The 15,453-nt window shown below is 35.6% G+C and overlaps 5 protein-coding genes across 6 annotated transcripts in view; 3 read left to right on the top strand and 2 right to left on the bottom strand.

The window, feature by feature from the left end:
• LOC104792694 (probable histone H2A variant 2) lies at positions 1,266-2,742 on the top strand. The gene is made up of 3 exons (XM_010518901.1): positions 1,266-1,359; positions 1,568-1,680; positions 2,235-2,742. Exons 2-3 carry the CDS (start codon positions 1,570-1,572, stop codon positions 2,529-2,531), a joined length of 408 nt encoding a protein of 135 aa, XP_010517203.1. The 5' UTR covers positions 1,266-1,359; positions 1,568-1,569; the 3' UTR covers positions 2,532-2,742.
• LOC104792693 lies at positions 2,856-5,254 on the bottom strand. Its single transcript, XM_010518900.2, has 2 exons — positions 3,224-5,254; positions 2,856-3,133 (listed from the first exon to the last, which is right to left on the bottom strand). Exon 1 carries the CDS (start codon positions 5,068-5,070, stop codon positions 3,229-3,231), a length of 1,842 nt encoding a protein of 613 aa, XP_010517202.1. The 5' UTR covers positions 5,071-5,254; the 3' UTR covers positions 2,856-3,133; positions 3,224-3,228.
• Positions 6,778-7,849, top strand: LOC104792692. The gene has a single exon (XM_019246499.1). The coding sequence runs from the start codon at positions 6,919-6,921 to the stop codon at positions 7,522-7,524; it is 606 nt and encodes a 201-aa protein (XP_019102044.1). The 5' UTR covers positions 6,778-6,918; the 3' UTR covers positions 7,525-7,849.
• Positions 8,684-11,421, bottom strand: LOC104699312. The gene is made up of 6 exons (XM_019246544.1): positions 11,021-11,421; positions 10,406-10,740; positions 9,787-9,939; positions 9,257-9,349; positions 8,806-8,864; positions 8,684-8,690 (listed from the first exon to the last, which is right to left on the bottom strand). The coding sequence occupies exons 1-6, from the start codon at positions 11,370-11,372 to the stop codon at positions 8,684-8,686; spliced, it is 999 nt and encodes a 332-aa protein (XP_019102089.1). The 5' UTR covers positions 11,373-11,421.
• LOC104792691 (intron-binding protein aquarius-like) overlaps positions 13,975-15,453 on the top strand; it is an 8,168-nt gene continuing 6,689 nt past the window's right edge. Inside the window, exons 1-5 of one of the 2 annotated variants that reach the window (XM_010518896.2) lie at positions 13,975-14,533; positions 14,623-14,712; positions 14,824-14,886; positions 15,129-15,215; positions 15,304-15,368. In XM_010518896.2, coding sequence (XP_010517198.1) covers positions 14,117-14,533; positions 14,623-14,712; positions 14,824-14,886; positions 15,129-15,215; positions 15,304-15,368 — 722 coding nt within the window. In that variant the 5' untranslated portion in view covers positions 13,975-14,116. Of the gene's footprint in view, positions 14,534-14,622; positions 14,713-14,823; positions 14,887-15,128; positions 15,216-15,303; positions 15,434-15,453 lie in introns of both variants that reach the window. The other variant, XM_010518898.2, reaches the window with a different exon arrangement.

Below are 15,453 nucleotides of genomic sequence, written 5' to 3'. Positions count from 1 at the left end.
AAAAAAAAAAAAAATCCTAAAACTATGATCTAAAATTGAAGATAAAGCAATGGGATAGCTTCGAAACTGAGCAAACGATTTTTTTTTTTTTTAAAAAGAGAAACGTCGCTTTAACTTTTAGCTATGAAAATTAGATACGGTTTAATAAAGTTTCCGAGATACGCGACGAAGCGAAAACGTCACATATTTATGCTTTTGTGATCATTAAAACGACACTCCGACGCAAATCTCGCCGTCGATTTCATCATTTATTTTTATTTTTGAACACGGAGATCTGGTTTTTGATTCTCGCCGGAGATTTTCAAATGGTAGATTGATTGAGAAGAAGGAAAAAAAAAAAGGATGATAACGGCAAAAAAAAAAACAAAAAAAACAAAATCTTCGTGATCTGAAACAACCAAAGAGGGTAAAGAGGATAAGCTTTGCTTTTGGGGATTTATAAAGGGAAGATGATATTGTGTACACGTGTGTATCCTACGTGTTCAACAAATAGTTAAAACGATAAGAGGGGGTATACGTGTCGTGAGATTAACGGTGTTGGTTTTGTTACTAAGTCCAGGTGGCTAAGATCCGATGGCTCTTGGAATGGAAGAAAGTCGAGAATACCCTCGGAGGTTCGTCGTGAAGGGGGACGTGTCAATGACTCCACTTGAGCCGGAGTCTGTTAGCAAAACTTCGCCCGGAATAACTTGGGGGAAAAGAGTGGGTTTGATATGACGGAAATGGCCCTTCCGGTTTCGACGTACGTACTTTTACGTGTTTTGGCATATTCCTTTAGTATCTCTCCGTACATACTACACCGTAATAATCTCAATTGTTTGTGTATTTACTAAGATGAGACAATCTTGCAAACCAAATACAGATTTTTACTAAAATTCAAAATTTAGTAAACTAAAAAAGAATTAACATTGATTCGATACTTTTTTTCTTTTTAAATTCCATCATGTAAGTAAGGTGCTATTTATATATTATTATACCCGCTAATTTTGTAACAACCAATTATATGAATATAATCTTAGATTAAACATTGATTTTCCCAATAATGCAAGATTTAAAAGGACAAATAACCAAAATCAAATAATATTAACAAATTCCTATATCAAATAAAATAGAAATTTAAAAATTTGCATAGAGAAATTATCGATTAAAATTATTAAGGTAATGTTTTGGAAAAAAAAAATGTAAAATCGATTTTGGTATAAATTAGGTTTTCTCACAGTATATATATAAAAAGAGATAAAGACCAGTAAACGAATCCACGAGGATCCCCACACCAAACTCCAATTTTGGTTTTTACTTTTTAGTAAAAAAAAAAGCTCTCTCCCGCACAATTTTGAAGCATCCCGCTCTCGTTTTCAGGTACATCTCTCTTTGCCTCTCCCTCTGACTCTGATTTAGGGTTTCTCTATCGATTTTTGTAAGTTTCGCTCGAAATTCTCACCAAAACGATTCGAATTCTCGTTGCTCCACTGTTCGATTCGATTCGACTCGACTCGACGACGAATCTGTTCTTTCTTTGTTTTAGTATTCCGAAATTGAAATAGATTCGCGTCTTTTGATTTGGTAGATATGGCTGGTAAAGGTGGGAAAGGGCTTATCGCAGGAAAGACGGTGGCAGCTAACAAGGACAGTAGTGTTAAGAAGAAATCCATCTCTCGCTCTTCCCGTGCCGGTATTCAGGTATCCCTTCCCTCCCCTCAAACCCTAGCTAGCTCCTTCTCTCTGTTTGATGTGTGCTTTAGGGTTTTTTTTTTTGGTTTATTATATGTTCAATGCCTCTAGGAGGAGCATTGTCGTTTGTTTATCTCATTCGTATGAGTTGTAAGATATAAGTAGCTTTCATGTTCTGTTCGGTTTGACACCCACAACTTTGCTTTTCTTTTTGTAACTAGTTGCTGTCTACTACCAATTGATACTGATCTGTATGTGTGTTCTCTTCATCCGCGTGTTTCGTTGCTTTGTTCTGGATATGTAATCCATTCCAATCCAATTAATTGTAGATATCACTGAATCCGTAGAACCACTTGATTACATTGTAGTATTTATGAATGATCTAGCGAATAAAAGAACTGTGTGGTTAGTTTAAGTCTCTTCTGTACCTATGTATACTTTAAACAATAGCTAAACATTGGCTGAGAAGACATATATCTCATTAATGAGAAGCCTTTCTTTGTGCCTTAAGTTATATGCTTGTTCTGTTTCTGAAATATGGTCTTTTTTTTTTTTTTTTTCAGTTTCCAGTGGGTCGTATTCATCGTCAACTCAAGCAAAGAGTTTCAGCACATGGAAGAGTTGGTGCCACTGCTGCTGTCTACGCAGCATCTATTCTGGAATACTTAACTGCAGAAGTTCTCGAGTTAGCTGGGAATGCGAGCAAGGATCTGAAAGTGAAGAGAATAACACCAAGGCATTTGCAGCTTGCAATCAGGGGAGATGAGGAGCTTGACACTCTCATCAAAGGAACTATTGCAGGAGGTGGTGTGATCCCTCACATCCACAAGTCCCTTGTCAACAAAGTCACCAAGGATTGAGTTTCCGTCTCCGAGTACTATGTTCTTTCCTATATTAGCTTATGGCTTCAGGTTTAGGAGTGGATTTTTAGTTTATTGATCTAGTTTGCTCTCTTATGGACACCCTCAAGTGTATATGAGTTCATTTTAACTCGTAGGTCTCTACTCTCTGGTTTTAGACTCAATACTCTTGTGATCTTTGACTTGCTAATGCTTACATGATTAAGGATTATGGTTTCTTGATTTTTTTGGTTTCCTATACTATACTGTTGCATGCCCCTCTTTTAGGTAACCCAGACAATTGAAATCCTCGATTAGATAATGAAAACAACACTCAAACATTCATAGAAACTGGTGACAAACGGCATGTGATTGTTTCACAATTCTAAATAGTTATATAGAAAAACTAGACAAACTCATATGACTGTCCCAGAACTTAGTCCTCAAGCAAGCACACTAGTCCTCATATCGATTGAGGAGCATAACTTAGCATAACTTACCACACACACAGAGCTAGGAAATAAACCATCAAAGTTTACACTTGGGTTTGATTCTTGAAGGTAAATAAATAATTAAAAAGTCATTCATCTTCCAACAGTGCCTTTCTTGTATCATCCCTCGACCTGCAGCAAAAAAGGTGTTCATAAACACAACTTGCAATATCTTTGGTTTTACTTTACTAGCTGAGTTATAACAAATGTTGTTATTTTTACCTTTATTAATTGCAGGCTTGAAGGTGTCTTCCATGCGGCATAATAGGTTGCACAGTTTCAAATGCCTCGACGAGTAATGCAACTTTCTTCTTCCTTGCTGGGGCAAGTTTACTAACAGCACGCTGCAGAGCATAATCAAACATCCAATCCTCTGAGTTTCGCCTCTCATCTATGTCTTGATGCTTGAGGTCTACCTTTTCAGCATCCTCCTCCACTACAATTGGAAGGTAATTTGGTTCTCTTGGGTTGAATGCTCTTAAATCCTCAGTCTCTGCAACAGGTTTCTTGCATTTGATGAAAGTCCATGAAATGGTAGAGTCTGTCTCTTCTTGGTTGCAGGGTTTTCGTGTACGGTTAAATGAAACCTTTGTGTTTTCTTCTGTCATCGATATAACTTCAGTCTGGTCTTGAGACTCCTCTTTCCAATCTTCAGCTTCATCCTTTAATGTCTCTTCACCAGCATCATCTTTAACATCAATAGCATTACCTGCTGTTGAGTTCTTTGTCATATCGATAACTTCTGAGATAAAGCAACTAGATTGATCAACATCTGCATCTTTGTTTTCTTTCTCTTGGATCTCTTTCACAGAATCATCTACCAAAGTCTCCTCCATTGTGCTATCTGCTTCTGAGTTCTTGGTCATATCGATAACTTCAGAATCAAAGCAACCAGACTGATTAGCATCCCCAACTATGTTTGCTGCCTCTTCAAGATCTTTCACAGATTCATCTACCAAAGTCTCCTCAATTGCATTATCTGCTTCTGAGTTCTTGATTATACTGATAACTGCAGAATCAAAGCAACAAGATTGATCAGCCTCTCCATCTCTGTTTCCTTTATCTTGAATCTTATTCATAGAGTCCTCTACCAAAGTCTCCTCCAAATCAGAATCTTTTAGGAGATAAGCCTCTTCATTTGCTTTCTCTTGGACCTCATTCACAGCTTCATCTACCAAAGTCTCGTCCAAACCAGATTCTTTTAACTCGATGTCATGATCACCTTCTGAAAACGTTACCATGTCAACACTATCAGAGTAGTCATCAGAATCAGTTTCAGAACAGGGTGCTCCTTCAGAAACAGTTTCTGAGATTTGGGTATAAATATCAGCCTCAAAAGCACTTCCACTTCCATGCTCAAACTCTTTCTTCTCCTCTACGCTTATCTTCACAAACTCTTCCTTTGAAGCTTCCATATTCACACTCTTCTGGGACTTCAAACTCTGTCTCTTAGAGGATATAAAGCTTTTCAGAGGAGGATACTGCACGGAGTGAAGATGGCCATTGAGCGAACAATACGTGTAAGGACAAACTTTCAAAATAGAGGTTCCATTAACTTGATCATATGTCTCGCCATGATTAAGCATCAGATACTCTGGAAACTTGGAATCTTTTAAAGTAGAAGAACAAGTAGCTCTCTGTGAGCATCTCTTGAAACTAGGAGCCTTTGTCAAACCCCTACCGATCCTAGAACTCGGCTTATTATTACATCTATCCTTGTTAACTCCATAACGAGAATCATGTTTTGAACCGGTTTGGTTCTTCTGATTCCTAGATAGATTAAGTCTTTTCTTGTTCTCCTTTCTTGCCTCGGAGCTACTGGTGCCTTTCATGTAATTAGGTGAACCACCTGTCACTTTAACAACAAGATCATGGTTTGGTGTTGCTTGTGACTTACCTGATTGAGAAGAAACGGTAGTATTGTCTTTAAGCTTCCTCCTAGGCTTTGTTCTCTTCATCATCATCATCTCCGGTCCAAGGTTTTTGAGATGTTCTTGCCCGAATCGAGTTTCAGCTGGTTGGGAATTGAAAGAAGACTCGAGTACTAGACAAGTCTTCCTCTGAACCATCTTTCCCAATCCCAAGGTTCTTGCTTTGCCTGAAGACAAAGCTATTGTTTTGTTTAGAGGAGAAGAAAAATGGGGAGAATATCAATGGTGGTAGGGTAAAAGATACGTGTGCGGTTTTGTCTCAGTGCCTTTTGTAACTTTACGTGAATTTGGTTCAAACTTAAAACAAATGAAAGATTTTTGAATACTTTGTGATTTGAACAAGCACTGATAAAAAAGAGATTGGTTTTGGTATGGTGTGGTGGGTCTACTTGTCTTTATAATTGTGGCCATTTTTTAAGGGATGATTAATTATTGCTTCTTCGTGTTACACGAAATAATGCGCATTATGTTTTTTGTCTTTCTCTCTCAAATCTTTTTTTTAGGCTCCTCTCTTACCCCACAAACTAAGAAATCACAAGTGTTGGTTTAGTCCACAAAGGTGTGTCAAAAATAATATAATATTGACCAATATTACAAACCAAATACAAGTTTTTGATGTAGTGCTTTTGCTTTTGAAGTTTGTTATTTCTTTTGATTCGGAAATTATTTATTTTAAATTCAAGAATTAGCTCTTGTTCATAGGGGAATGTAATCACCAAACGAGGGTGGATTGCTATGTTAACATAATACTAAATGACTAATTATCTCCACGCAAATTTTGTGATTTTATAAAACCTTTGTGATTATATATAAAAAAGAATCCCAAACATAAATTAAATAAAAATGTATCCCAAACGAGGTTGTGGTTAACGTAATGCATCATGCATGTGGATGTGGTTGTGGTTTCGTCATGATCACGAATTGGTAGCAACTGGAAAATTAGATGTTTCTGGTTATTAATTATTTATTTAATTTAATTTTGTAGTACCAATTAGAAAAATTAGAATTTTCGCCTGAGAGAAAAACATTCAAAAATATTTGCTTCTTCGTGTTGAGCATGGTTGATTAATTATTTGCTCATTCGTGTTGCGCATTATGCGCATTATGAAATAATCATGCGCATTATGTCGTTTTTTGTTTTTAATTTCTAGAATAAGGAAGCTAGAGTTTATTAATATTAGAGTCATTGATTATATAAATATTCATTAATCATTAGACTAGGTTTCTAATGCAAGTATATTTTAAAATGAAAGTAACAATTTCATATGTTTCTTCGTACTTGTATATGAGTTTACTAAGAATTCCCGATCCTGTTGTTAATTTTGATGTGTAAACGATTGCTTAAACTCCACCCATTGGAATAAGAAGTTTTATAAATATATATATATTTTGGGTGTAGAGTACTTCAAATAAACTGATTACACAATTATAGAGTTTAGATGTACAAGTTAGTGTTATCCGTGCAAACTTTACAATTAAACCCCAGATTAGACGCTGATGAGCAGAACTTTAGCCATCATGAAGCAGATAAGTCTACGCTATTTTGAATTTACTACTAATGATATAATCATTACTTCTTCTACACGTTTTGACAAATGTGTAACATATGCACTTATCTCCGGAGTTGCAGCTTCTCCCAAGAAACTACTCAAGAATTGCTGACAATTACATACACTGTCGCCTCATGATTGGCCAGAAGCAAAAAAAAAAAATCAAATGCGTCGGACCCATCTAGTCTCTTCGTTGAAGAAGTCGTGGCAACGTCGTGTTGACAAGTCGGGAACAAGTAAAAGATATATCTCATCTTAATTTCTCCCTATTTTGCTTCCAAATTTTCAATTCCTTTTCTTTTATAAGTAAACCTCTTTTTGCTTTCTTCTACATCAGATCTTGAAACATACTTTTAAACAAGACAAAACAAAAGAATACGCTAGCTGCTCAAAAGATTTGGCCAACTTCTTTATTTCTGTAGTGATTGTGAATAATATGCCTATGGGGAAGAAACATCTTAGCATCAGCTCTCTGAATTACCAATCCGAAGACAACAACTGCAAGAACAGTCTCTTCTTCGGATTGTTCGATGACCATGAATCCACAAGGCTAAGAAGTGGGAGTATGAAGAGACAATACAGCGACATGGGAGATAGCTACCACAGAGTTTATGAAGAACAAACTGATGATGTTGATTATGATGGTGACGATGATGAGAGATCAAAGATGGACATGAAAGTCTTGATGGTATTGGAGTATATGAGAGAGCTTTACGTGGGACAACTTCAGCTGCTGAAAAATATGTTTCCTGGTGGAGCTAAAGACGAGTTTGTTGGTTTTTTTAACAAAATTGGTGACGCTGTGACCCAAATCAAACAAGATTCTCGTCCTCCTCCTACAAAGTCAATGACTATGCAAAGGAGTCTCAGTGCTCGTTCGCCACGTGTCACCTCTAAAGGGGTTAATTTGGGTCCATCAGATCTAAGAGATGAAAGGTTTAAAGTTACAACGGTTAGTGCTGGTGGTGCGGGTGGAGCTGGAGGTGCTGCCGGAGATGGTAAAGGTGGCTCGGCAGCTGGTCAGGGTCAGACCAAGAAGTAGTTAGGATTTGTGACATGTTGTGTGACCATGTATGATCAAATCTTATGACACGATCAGGGTTTTGCATGAAATGTGAAAAGTGTGATTTAAGACTTTTCAGTCAACTTGGGGATTCCTAGCTTTAAAGGTGGATTTTTCTTTATTCAATGATCCTTCTTTGCCTAGTTGGTGTTGTTATATGTTTTTGTATTTATGGAGATGAAGTATCAGACTCATCCAAAGGTAGAAGAAATCAACTAGCTTTTTAATTATTATTCTTTTGAGAGTTTGATTCATCTTCTGTTATGTTCTTACAATTAATAAGAAAAGCTTTGTGTGCATGATCCTTAACTGTAACACAAACAATGACTAACTCAGCTGCGTTGCATCACATTACCTATATTGTATTTACAACACTTACATGTAAGAATTTGACAAGGATTTGTGCGTTTCAGTGCATATTCCCTCTCTGTGCAGCCACAATAAAGACCATTAGAATCGGAGACGCAAGCAGAATCACATATAGGAGTGTCTCATCTATACCCATTGCCTCTCGTTCATTATCCTCTTGCGCGTTGTAATTCACATTATCTTTGACAAAGGCTTCAAAGTAGTTCTGATAACCAGTGTTTCCCTCCCTGAAGCTCGACCCCTTAACCTTCAGCATCTCCATTGCCTACAAGTGTGTTATGAAAAACCCTCACATTTTTAAGAGAAACTGTTTGCCAAAATCAGATGATAGAAAACACTACGGGAAGCGAACACTTTTTTCTATCAGTAAACACACAATAAGCAAATCAATAGAGTTGAATGGCACTTATCCGATGTCAGTCAGAGAGAAAACACAAGTGTGTTACACTTGTGCTTAGTAGGTATAAAACTTTTGGGAGTGATTTGAGTTACCTGGAAACTGAACATGAACTGCCTCGCTTTCTTGCTCACTCCCGGATTTGGGTGGGATAGAAGCTTCTCATACATGCCCCTTGCCTTATCTTCCCTGTCAGTCACTCCACAACAACAGTTTAAGGCACATGAGCCAATAAATACTAACCAGTAGTCAACAAGACTACTTTTGAGGATATCTTAGAACATTCGCAAATGACCATCAACTTGGTAACTCTAACAGGGAAGCTTCATGTATTTTGTGGTTTCCTTGGGGAGTTTTAGAGCTTGAGAGAGTTTAGGGACAATGATTTACAAATACAAATTTTGTATGAGGCTATTAAAAAGTCAAATATTCATGAAGAAATACTTGTCACCCTGTAGTTGCATCAAGAGAAATAAAAAGAGAGAAAAACTTACTTTCGAAGTGAATCCTGACAGATAGACCACTGCAAAGGCGCTTGTCCATGAAGCTCACTCTGCACAACTAAAATCGTACCTAGTTAAGGTCACATCTACTGCAGCGAACATAAGAACTTACAAGTAACATCATCTTCTGAATAACTACTTCTTTCGATATCTAGGACTAGGTGGATCACTGGATTAAGATGTCGATAGAATATCACATAACAAGGTCATGGAACTAATAATGCAAAATAATTAGCTTCTTAAAAACCTTATTGTTTGTATGGTTGGTTGTTATATAAGATAGTTGGATTGTCTTTGCTCCACATACATGCTGTGGATAGATTGTAAAGAAGTCTCATGCAGTCAAAAGTACGAGTAAGGCATATGCAGAAAGAATAGTTGTATGAGTAAATTAATGCAGAAACATAGACGTGAAGTAAAAAACAAGATTTGGAGAAATTACCTTAAAAACTATTTTCTCCATGACCTTTTCATAGTATGGCAAAGCTTCCTTGAGTTTCCCAGAATCCATAAGCGAGTTCCCCTTTTCTATTGCCTGTTATAATTAAAGAAAGTGTTAAATTAAGGGAAGAAGTAGATGATGAGCAAAACGATTCTAATTTCTAGCTATCTTGATGCACAAATTGAAGCAGAACATGCCTGTATATATTTCCTTCTAGTTTTTCTCCACTCAAATCAATTTTTTAAAAACCTTCTAGAAAATGTGGCATCTAACTACCAAAATAAGAGAATCTGCTTGAGAAAACAGGAGTCCATATCATAGTTTCAGTTGAACCCATATCCTCGCTCTATATGATCTTATAAATAAAATTCTAAAGACAGCAACTTAAAATTTATAAGATATAGCATGGAGCATTCTCATTGAGAGCAAATTTACTCTGTAAATGAGATTTATTTTTTGCGATATTACATCCAAATTAACTTCAGCATCAGGTCTGTCCTCAAAGAAGAACAAAAATGTCTTTGGAGTACCTTCTCACACTCAAGTTTGAGTTTGGTATCAATATTCAGTCCGATTGATTTCTTGTAGGCAGCGAGCATTTTTTTTGTCTGTGCTTCTCTCGCAATCCTCTCTTCAGCAGTTTCAACTGAATCCCCCGGTTGAAGAGTCCTTCCACCACCAAACTTAAACAAAAAAAAAAGGATATGTCTCTGTCCTCAGGAAAGTATACATTCCAACAAAGTTAAGATGCAAATTCTTATAGCTAAAATTAGCCCCAAGCTCATGAACATGAATGGATTAGTTTTAGTCTTTTAGAGGTTCAAGTTGTTCAGAAACCTATTGCAAATGCTACTTGGAATTTGGAAAACATAGTGTTGTAGGATATATACATGCAATTCAAAGAGCTATCTGTATCTTTTCCCATTTCAGAATACGAAGCAACCATAGCCAACAATCCAAAATGTACTTATTGCTAAAGGAAAATCCATGAAACCTCTCTGTTACTTTTACCTTTAATAATCTGGAGTAGTTGGCTCTATATACCCTAACTTAACAACATTGGACAAGCAACTTTTCCCCCCCTTTGAGTTCTGAGGTACAACTAATTCAGTTGCATAAGACATCTATTTAGATGGGCCAGTCACATACCGTCTTGGAGATGTTGCTAGGTCTTGGGAAAACTCCCCACGTTGAAACTTTGGGCTTATAAACATCAGAGTTTCCATCTCCTTCTTGCTTGACATCCTTTTCTTTCTCCGCAAATCTCGTTTTATCACCAACAATAAACTCCACCTCAGGTAAGTCTCCTTCAGGAAGATAGTCTACAACAGGAACAAGTCCCGCTGGAAGCCCTCTTGTGCTTCTCTTATCAGCAAACCCAAGCCCCATGAAATCAATGCTGGACACTTTCAACTCTTTCTTCTTGACATCATTATCTTCAACAACCTTATTTGATGATCTAACAAGACTTTGCTCTGTACTACCTGAAACCCAAAAAGAATCAAGCTCCCGGGATCATGTTTTGATTAACTTGACAACATATTGACAACATGAACAAGCACTTCAATGTCTAACATAAAGAACAATTCTCCATCAATGCAGCTAATAGTCAAAGACTTAACTTCTACATCCAATAAAAAACCAACCTTTACAATAAAATCAACCCATATGAATGATACTAAAGCCTATTGGGAAAATGCATTGAACTACAAACTCAAGCAAAGACTTGTACAAAAAAGATATGGGTTTTACTTTTTACTGAACTGGGTTTAGGTTCCTCGACAAAATCAGTTCCAAGCTCTTTCCTTTTCTTATAATCATTGGCTTTTTGCATAGCAGCCTTAACCGAGAGTGGCAATTCCTCATCACCAGCATTTTTGTCTCGCTCTTCTTCTACCTCTGATTTCGATTTCTTATAAGCTTCGGCTTTCTTCAAAGCTAGCTTCACGGGATCGACGTCGACCTCAACCTCCGACGAGCGTTCCGGCGAGGACGAGTTGCTCCGAGTTCGGAAAAGTGAGAGTTTCAAGGATTTTGGTTTTGGAGATGGAGACAAGAAGAAAGAGGGAGTATCGGCTAATGGAGAAGAGAGCCAAGAGTGGTTGTAAGAAGCCATGGATTGGTGAAGAAGAGCTGGTTAGCCATTTTTGGGAGTGGCCGAGAGGGTTAATCACACACCCGTGGATGCAACCATCACCACCCATCCATTTCATCATTTGGTCACTGAAGCACATAACGGTTCATTTTCCCGGTTTAAATTGGTTTATACTGGTATAAGAATTGTTTTACCATTCGATTTTTAGCTGGACCAATTGTTAATTCAAATCGGTTTAGTTTGGTTCAATTTAGTTTTTTTTTCTGTGCACACAATCCTTATACATTGATTAATTTACTATTTGAGTTGATCACATTGGTTTGCATTTATCACGAGTAAGAATGTACCGATTATTTTTAATTTTCATTTGCAAAAATCTCTTGATTATATATAATTGTAATAAATTTAAGTTGATTTGGTCTAATTGCACAAAACTGGATTTGGTTTGATTTGTTCCGTACAAATTATTCTTTTTTAATTCAGTTTTAGTAGCTCAATTTTGTTTATATTCAGTTAAGTTTGGCTTGTTCAATGTTATGCCAACAATTATAAAATGTTAAAAATGATAGTGGGAGTTTGTATAGATATTTGCATTAAAATAGATATGGATTGACCAATTTTTGGATTAACCAATTTTTGATTCAAATGGAATAATTTTGGTTCAATTCAGTATTTCTATTCACATTCCTTAATTCATTTCCTTATAAACTGATAAATTTACTATTGAGTTGATAACATTGATTTGTAATTTTTAGAGTTATAATATATCAACAATTTTTTTATTTGCAATCTTGATGAAATTGGGAGTTTGTATAGATATTTACATAAATTAGATATGAATTGACCAATTTTGATTCAAATTGACTTAGTTTGGTCCAATATTCAGTTTTTTTATGCACACAACCATTAATTCATTTTCTTATACCTTAATAAATTTACTATTAAGTTGATAGCATTGATTTACAATTTTCAAGGTTAGAATGTACCAACAATTTTGAATTTTTGTTGATAACATCGATTTGTAATTTTTAGAGTTATAATATATCGACAATTTTTTTTTTGTTTACAAAATACTCTTACTTTTTAATCTTGATGAAATTGGGAGTTTTGAACCAAAAAAAAATAAGATGAAATTGGGAGTTTTTATAGAGATTTGCATATATTAGATATGTATTGACCAATATTGATTCAAATCGACTTAGTTTGGTCCAATATTCAGTTTTTATGCACACAATCATTAATTCCTTTCATTATACCTTTATAAATTTACTATTAAGTTGATAGCATTGACTTACAATTTTCAAGGTTATAATGTAACAACAGTTTTGAATTTTTGTTGATAACATTGATTTGTAACTTTCAGAGTTATAATAAATCAACAATTTTGATTTTTTGTTTACAAAATACTCGTAGTTTTTAATCTTGCTGAAATTGGGAGTTTGTATAGATATTTGCATAAATTATATATGAATTGACCAATTTTGATGCATATCGACTTAGTTTGGTCCAATATTCAGTTTCTATGCACACAATCATTAATTAATTTCCTTATACCTTAATAAATTTACTATTAAGTTGATATCATTTGATTTACCATTTTCAAAGTTAGAATGTACCAACAGTTTTGAATATTTGTTTGCAAAATACTCTTAGTTTTTAATCTTGATGAAATTGGGAGTTTGTATATATATTTGCATAAAATAGATATGGGTTGACCAATTTTCGATTCAAATCGGTTTAGTTTGGTTCAATTCAGGTTTTATATGCATACAATCCTTAATTCATTTTCTTATACACTAATAAATTTACTATTGAGTTGATACTACTGGTTTGCAATTTTCATAGTTAGAATGTAACTAAAACTTTGAATTTTTGTTTACAACATATTCTTTATTTTTAATCTTGATGAAATTAGGAGTTTGTATAAATATATATATATATATATATATATTTTTTTTTTTTTTGACAAACGGAGTTTGTATAAATATTTGCATAAAATACATATGGATTGACAAAATTTTGATTTAAATCGGCTTAGTTTGGTCTAATATTTAGTTTTTTTATGCACACAATCCTTGATTGTTTTGCTTATACATTAATAATTTTACTATTGAGTTAGATAGCTTTGATTTGCAATTTTCAGAGTTCAAATGTACCGACAATTTTGAATTTTTGTTTGCAAAATACTTTTAGTTTTTAATCTTTATGAATAGTAATGAATTATCAGTTTATTTGATCTAATTGCACAAAATTTGGATTTGATCTGGTTTATTTGGTTATTGTTATTAAATTATATCAAATTTAGTTTTAGTTATTTGATTAAGTTTGGTTATATTCGGTTTGGTTTGGCTTGTTCAATGTTTATGTCCACAATTATAGGTGGTTAAAGATGATATTGGGAATTTGTATAGATTTTTCATATAATAGATAATTTTAATGGATTTTTAAAAAAAAAAAAAAAAAAAAAAGATAATTTGAATGGATTATTTAATAATTAATTTTTCTTACTATATTATTGCTACATTCAGTCCAGCCCAATATCGGCCCAAGCCCAGCTGAAACCAAACTAGCATCAGTCGGGTCGGTTCGAGTCGGGTTATAAACACCGCCTTTATCTGCGACGACGATGATATTCACCTCCGCGAGGCTTAAGCCCTAAAAATCCCCAACTTACTCTTTTCTCCACTCTCTGAGCCTTCTTCCTTCTTTGTATGTCGCGTTGATTCTCACACTTCTCTCGAGCAACGAGCTTTCGCGTGAGAGTAATGACGAAGGTCTATGGAACCGGAACGTACGACTTCAAGCGCCACAGAGTGGCTGAGTATCCACTGGAGTTACCTAACCATCCCGCTGAGAAGCCACTAGAGTCAAAGCCTGGATCCAATTTGCCGAGCTCCATCACTTTATCTGAGATTCAGCAAGATAGGCTGACGAAGATTGCTGTGGAGAGCTGGATTAAGACTGGCGGCAAGCTGCCTGAGAAACCGTTCGATCCGGAGGTGGTGAAGGAGATTTATGTGACGGAGCTTAAGGTAATTAGTGGCCGTAAACCTGTTCCACTTCAGCGAGTTATGATTTTGGAAGTGAGTCAGTACTTGGAGAACTATCTATGGCCTAATTTTGATCCTGAGACGGCTACGCTCGAGCATGTTATGTCTATGATTCTTATGATTAACGAGAAGGTAACTAATCTTGCTCTCTTTCGTATTTAAAACTGTGTTGCATATGGTGAGAGCATTATTGTTTGACATTGCTTCTTCACGCTTTGTAGTTCCGGGAGAATGTAGCAGCTTGGATTTGCTTTCATGATCGAGACGATCTGTTCAAGAAGTTTCTTCAGAAGGTTCTTCGTCTTAAAGAGGTTTGTGGTCTACCTTTTTGTTTTGGTTTTTATGATTCTAGTGTTGTTTGAGATTATCGCTAAATGTTAGGCCAATCGTATATTCATATTGTCTTCTGCTTACTTTTGTAGGGAAGAGATTTGACTATTGCTGAGAAGACAAATTATTTGGTCTTCATGATTAATGCTTTCCAGGTTCGTTCTGTTTCTTGCATAGATTTTGTTATATCGGTAGCAAGTACTTTTAGAATGCTGCTGCACATGGCTCAAGAATAGAAAATACATGATCTAGTAACTATTAAGCTGTCTTCGCGGACCATATAACTGTGTGCTACTCAGTGAAAATGTATGTCAAGATATTCATGCTTTTGCACAATTTCTATCCTTGTGCTGTTTTTGTTTTCTTCAATATTCTTAACTGTGTGATGATGTTACAGAGTTTGGAAGACGCGGTGGTTAATGAGATTGTTCTAAGTGTAGCAGGATTACAATCTTGGCACAGTTTGTCTTATGGACGTTTCCAGGTAGGGGATATCTTCACAAAGATTTTGTTAAGGATGGTGAAATATTTTGTAGTTGCTCTGATATCATCATTGATTCTCACAACTGTAGATGGAGCTCTGCCTTCAGCCTGATTTAATAAAAAAGTGGAAGAGGTCATCAAAGAAATGGGCAGCTGAAGCAAAGTCAAAGGGAGAGAAATTTGATCTATCCTCATCACCTGAAGCAAATTTTGTTCGAGGCCTAATAGAAGAATTCGTT

This window comes from Camelina sativa, chromosome 6 (assembly GCF_000633955.1).
Source record: "Camelina sativa cultivar DH55 chromosome 6, Cs, whole genome shotgun sequence".
NCBI lineage: Eukaryota > Viridiplantae > Streptophyta > Magnoliopsida > Brassicales > Brassicaceae > Camelina > Camelina sativa.
The sequence above is the reverse complement of the archived record's forward strand: the minus strand, read 5'-3'. Positions and strand labels throughout refer to the sequence as shown.

Bases quoted from the DNA above. Each gene is read 5' to 3' on its own strand.
- LOC104699312 (XM_019246544.1), bottom strand. From the start codon at position 11,372: ATGGCTTCTTACAACCACTCTTGGCTCTCTTCTCCATTAGCCGATACT. The intron at 10,741-11,020 runs GTTCAGTAAAAA...TTTGGGTTTCAG, and splicing joins TGTCGAGGAACCTAAACCCA to GTAGTACAGAGCAAAGTCTT. The intron at 9,940-10,405 runs GTATGTGACTGG...TTTTTGTTTAAG, and splicing joins CTAGCAACATCTCCAAGACG to TTTGGTGGTGGAAGGACTCT.
- LOC104792693 (XM_010518900.2), bottom strand. From the start codon at position 5,070: ATGGTTCAGAGGAAGACTTGTCTAGTACTCGAGTCTTCTTTCAATTCC.
- LOC104792694 (XM_010518901.1), top strand. From the start codon at position 1,570: ATGGCTGGTAAAGGTGGGAAAGGGCTTATCGCAGGAAAGACGGTGGCA. The intron at 1,681-2,234 runs GTATCCCTTCCC...TTTTTTTTTCAG, and splicing joins CTTCCCGTGCCGGTATTCAG to TTTCCAGTGGGTCGTATTCA.
- LOC104792692 (XM_019246499.1), top strand. From the start codon at position 6,919: ATGCCTATGGGGAAGAAACATCTTAGCATCAGCTCTCTGAATTACCAA.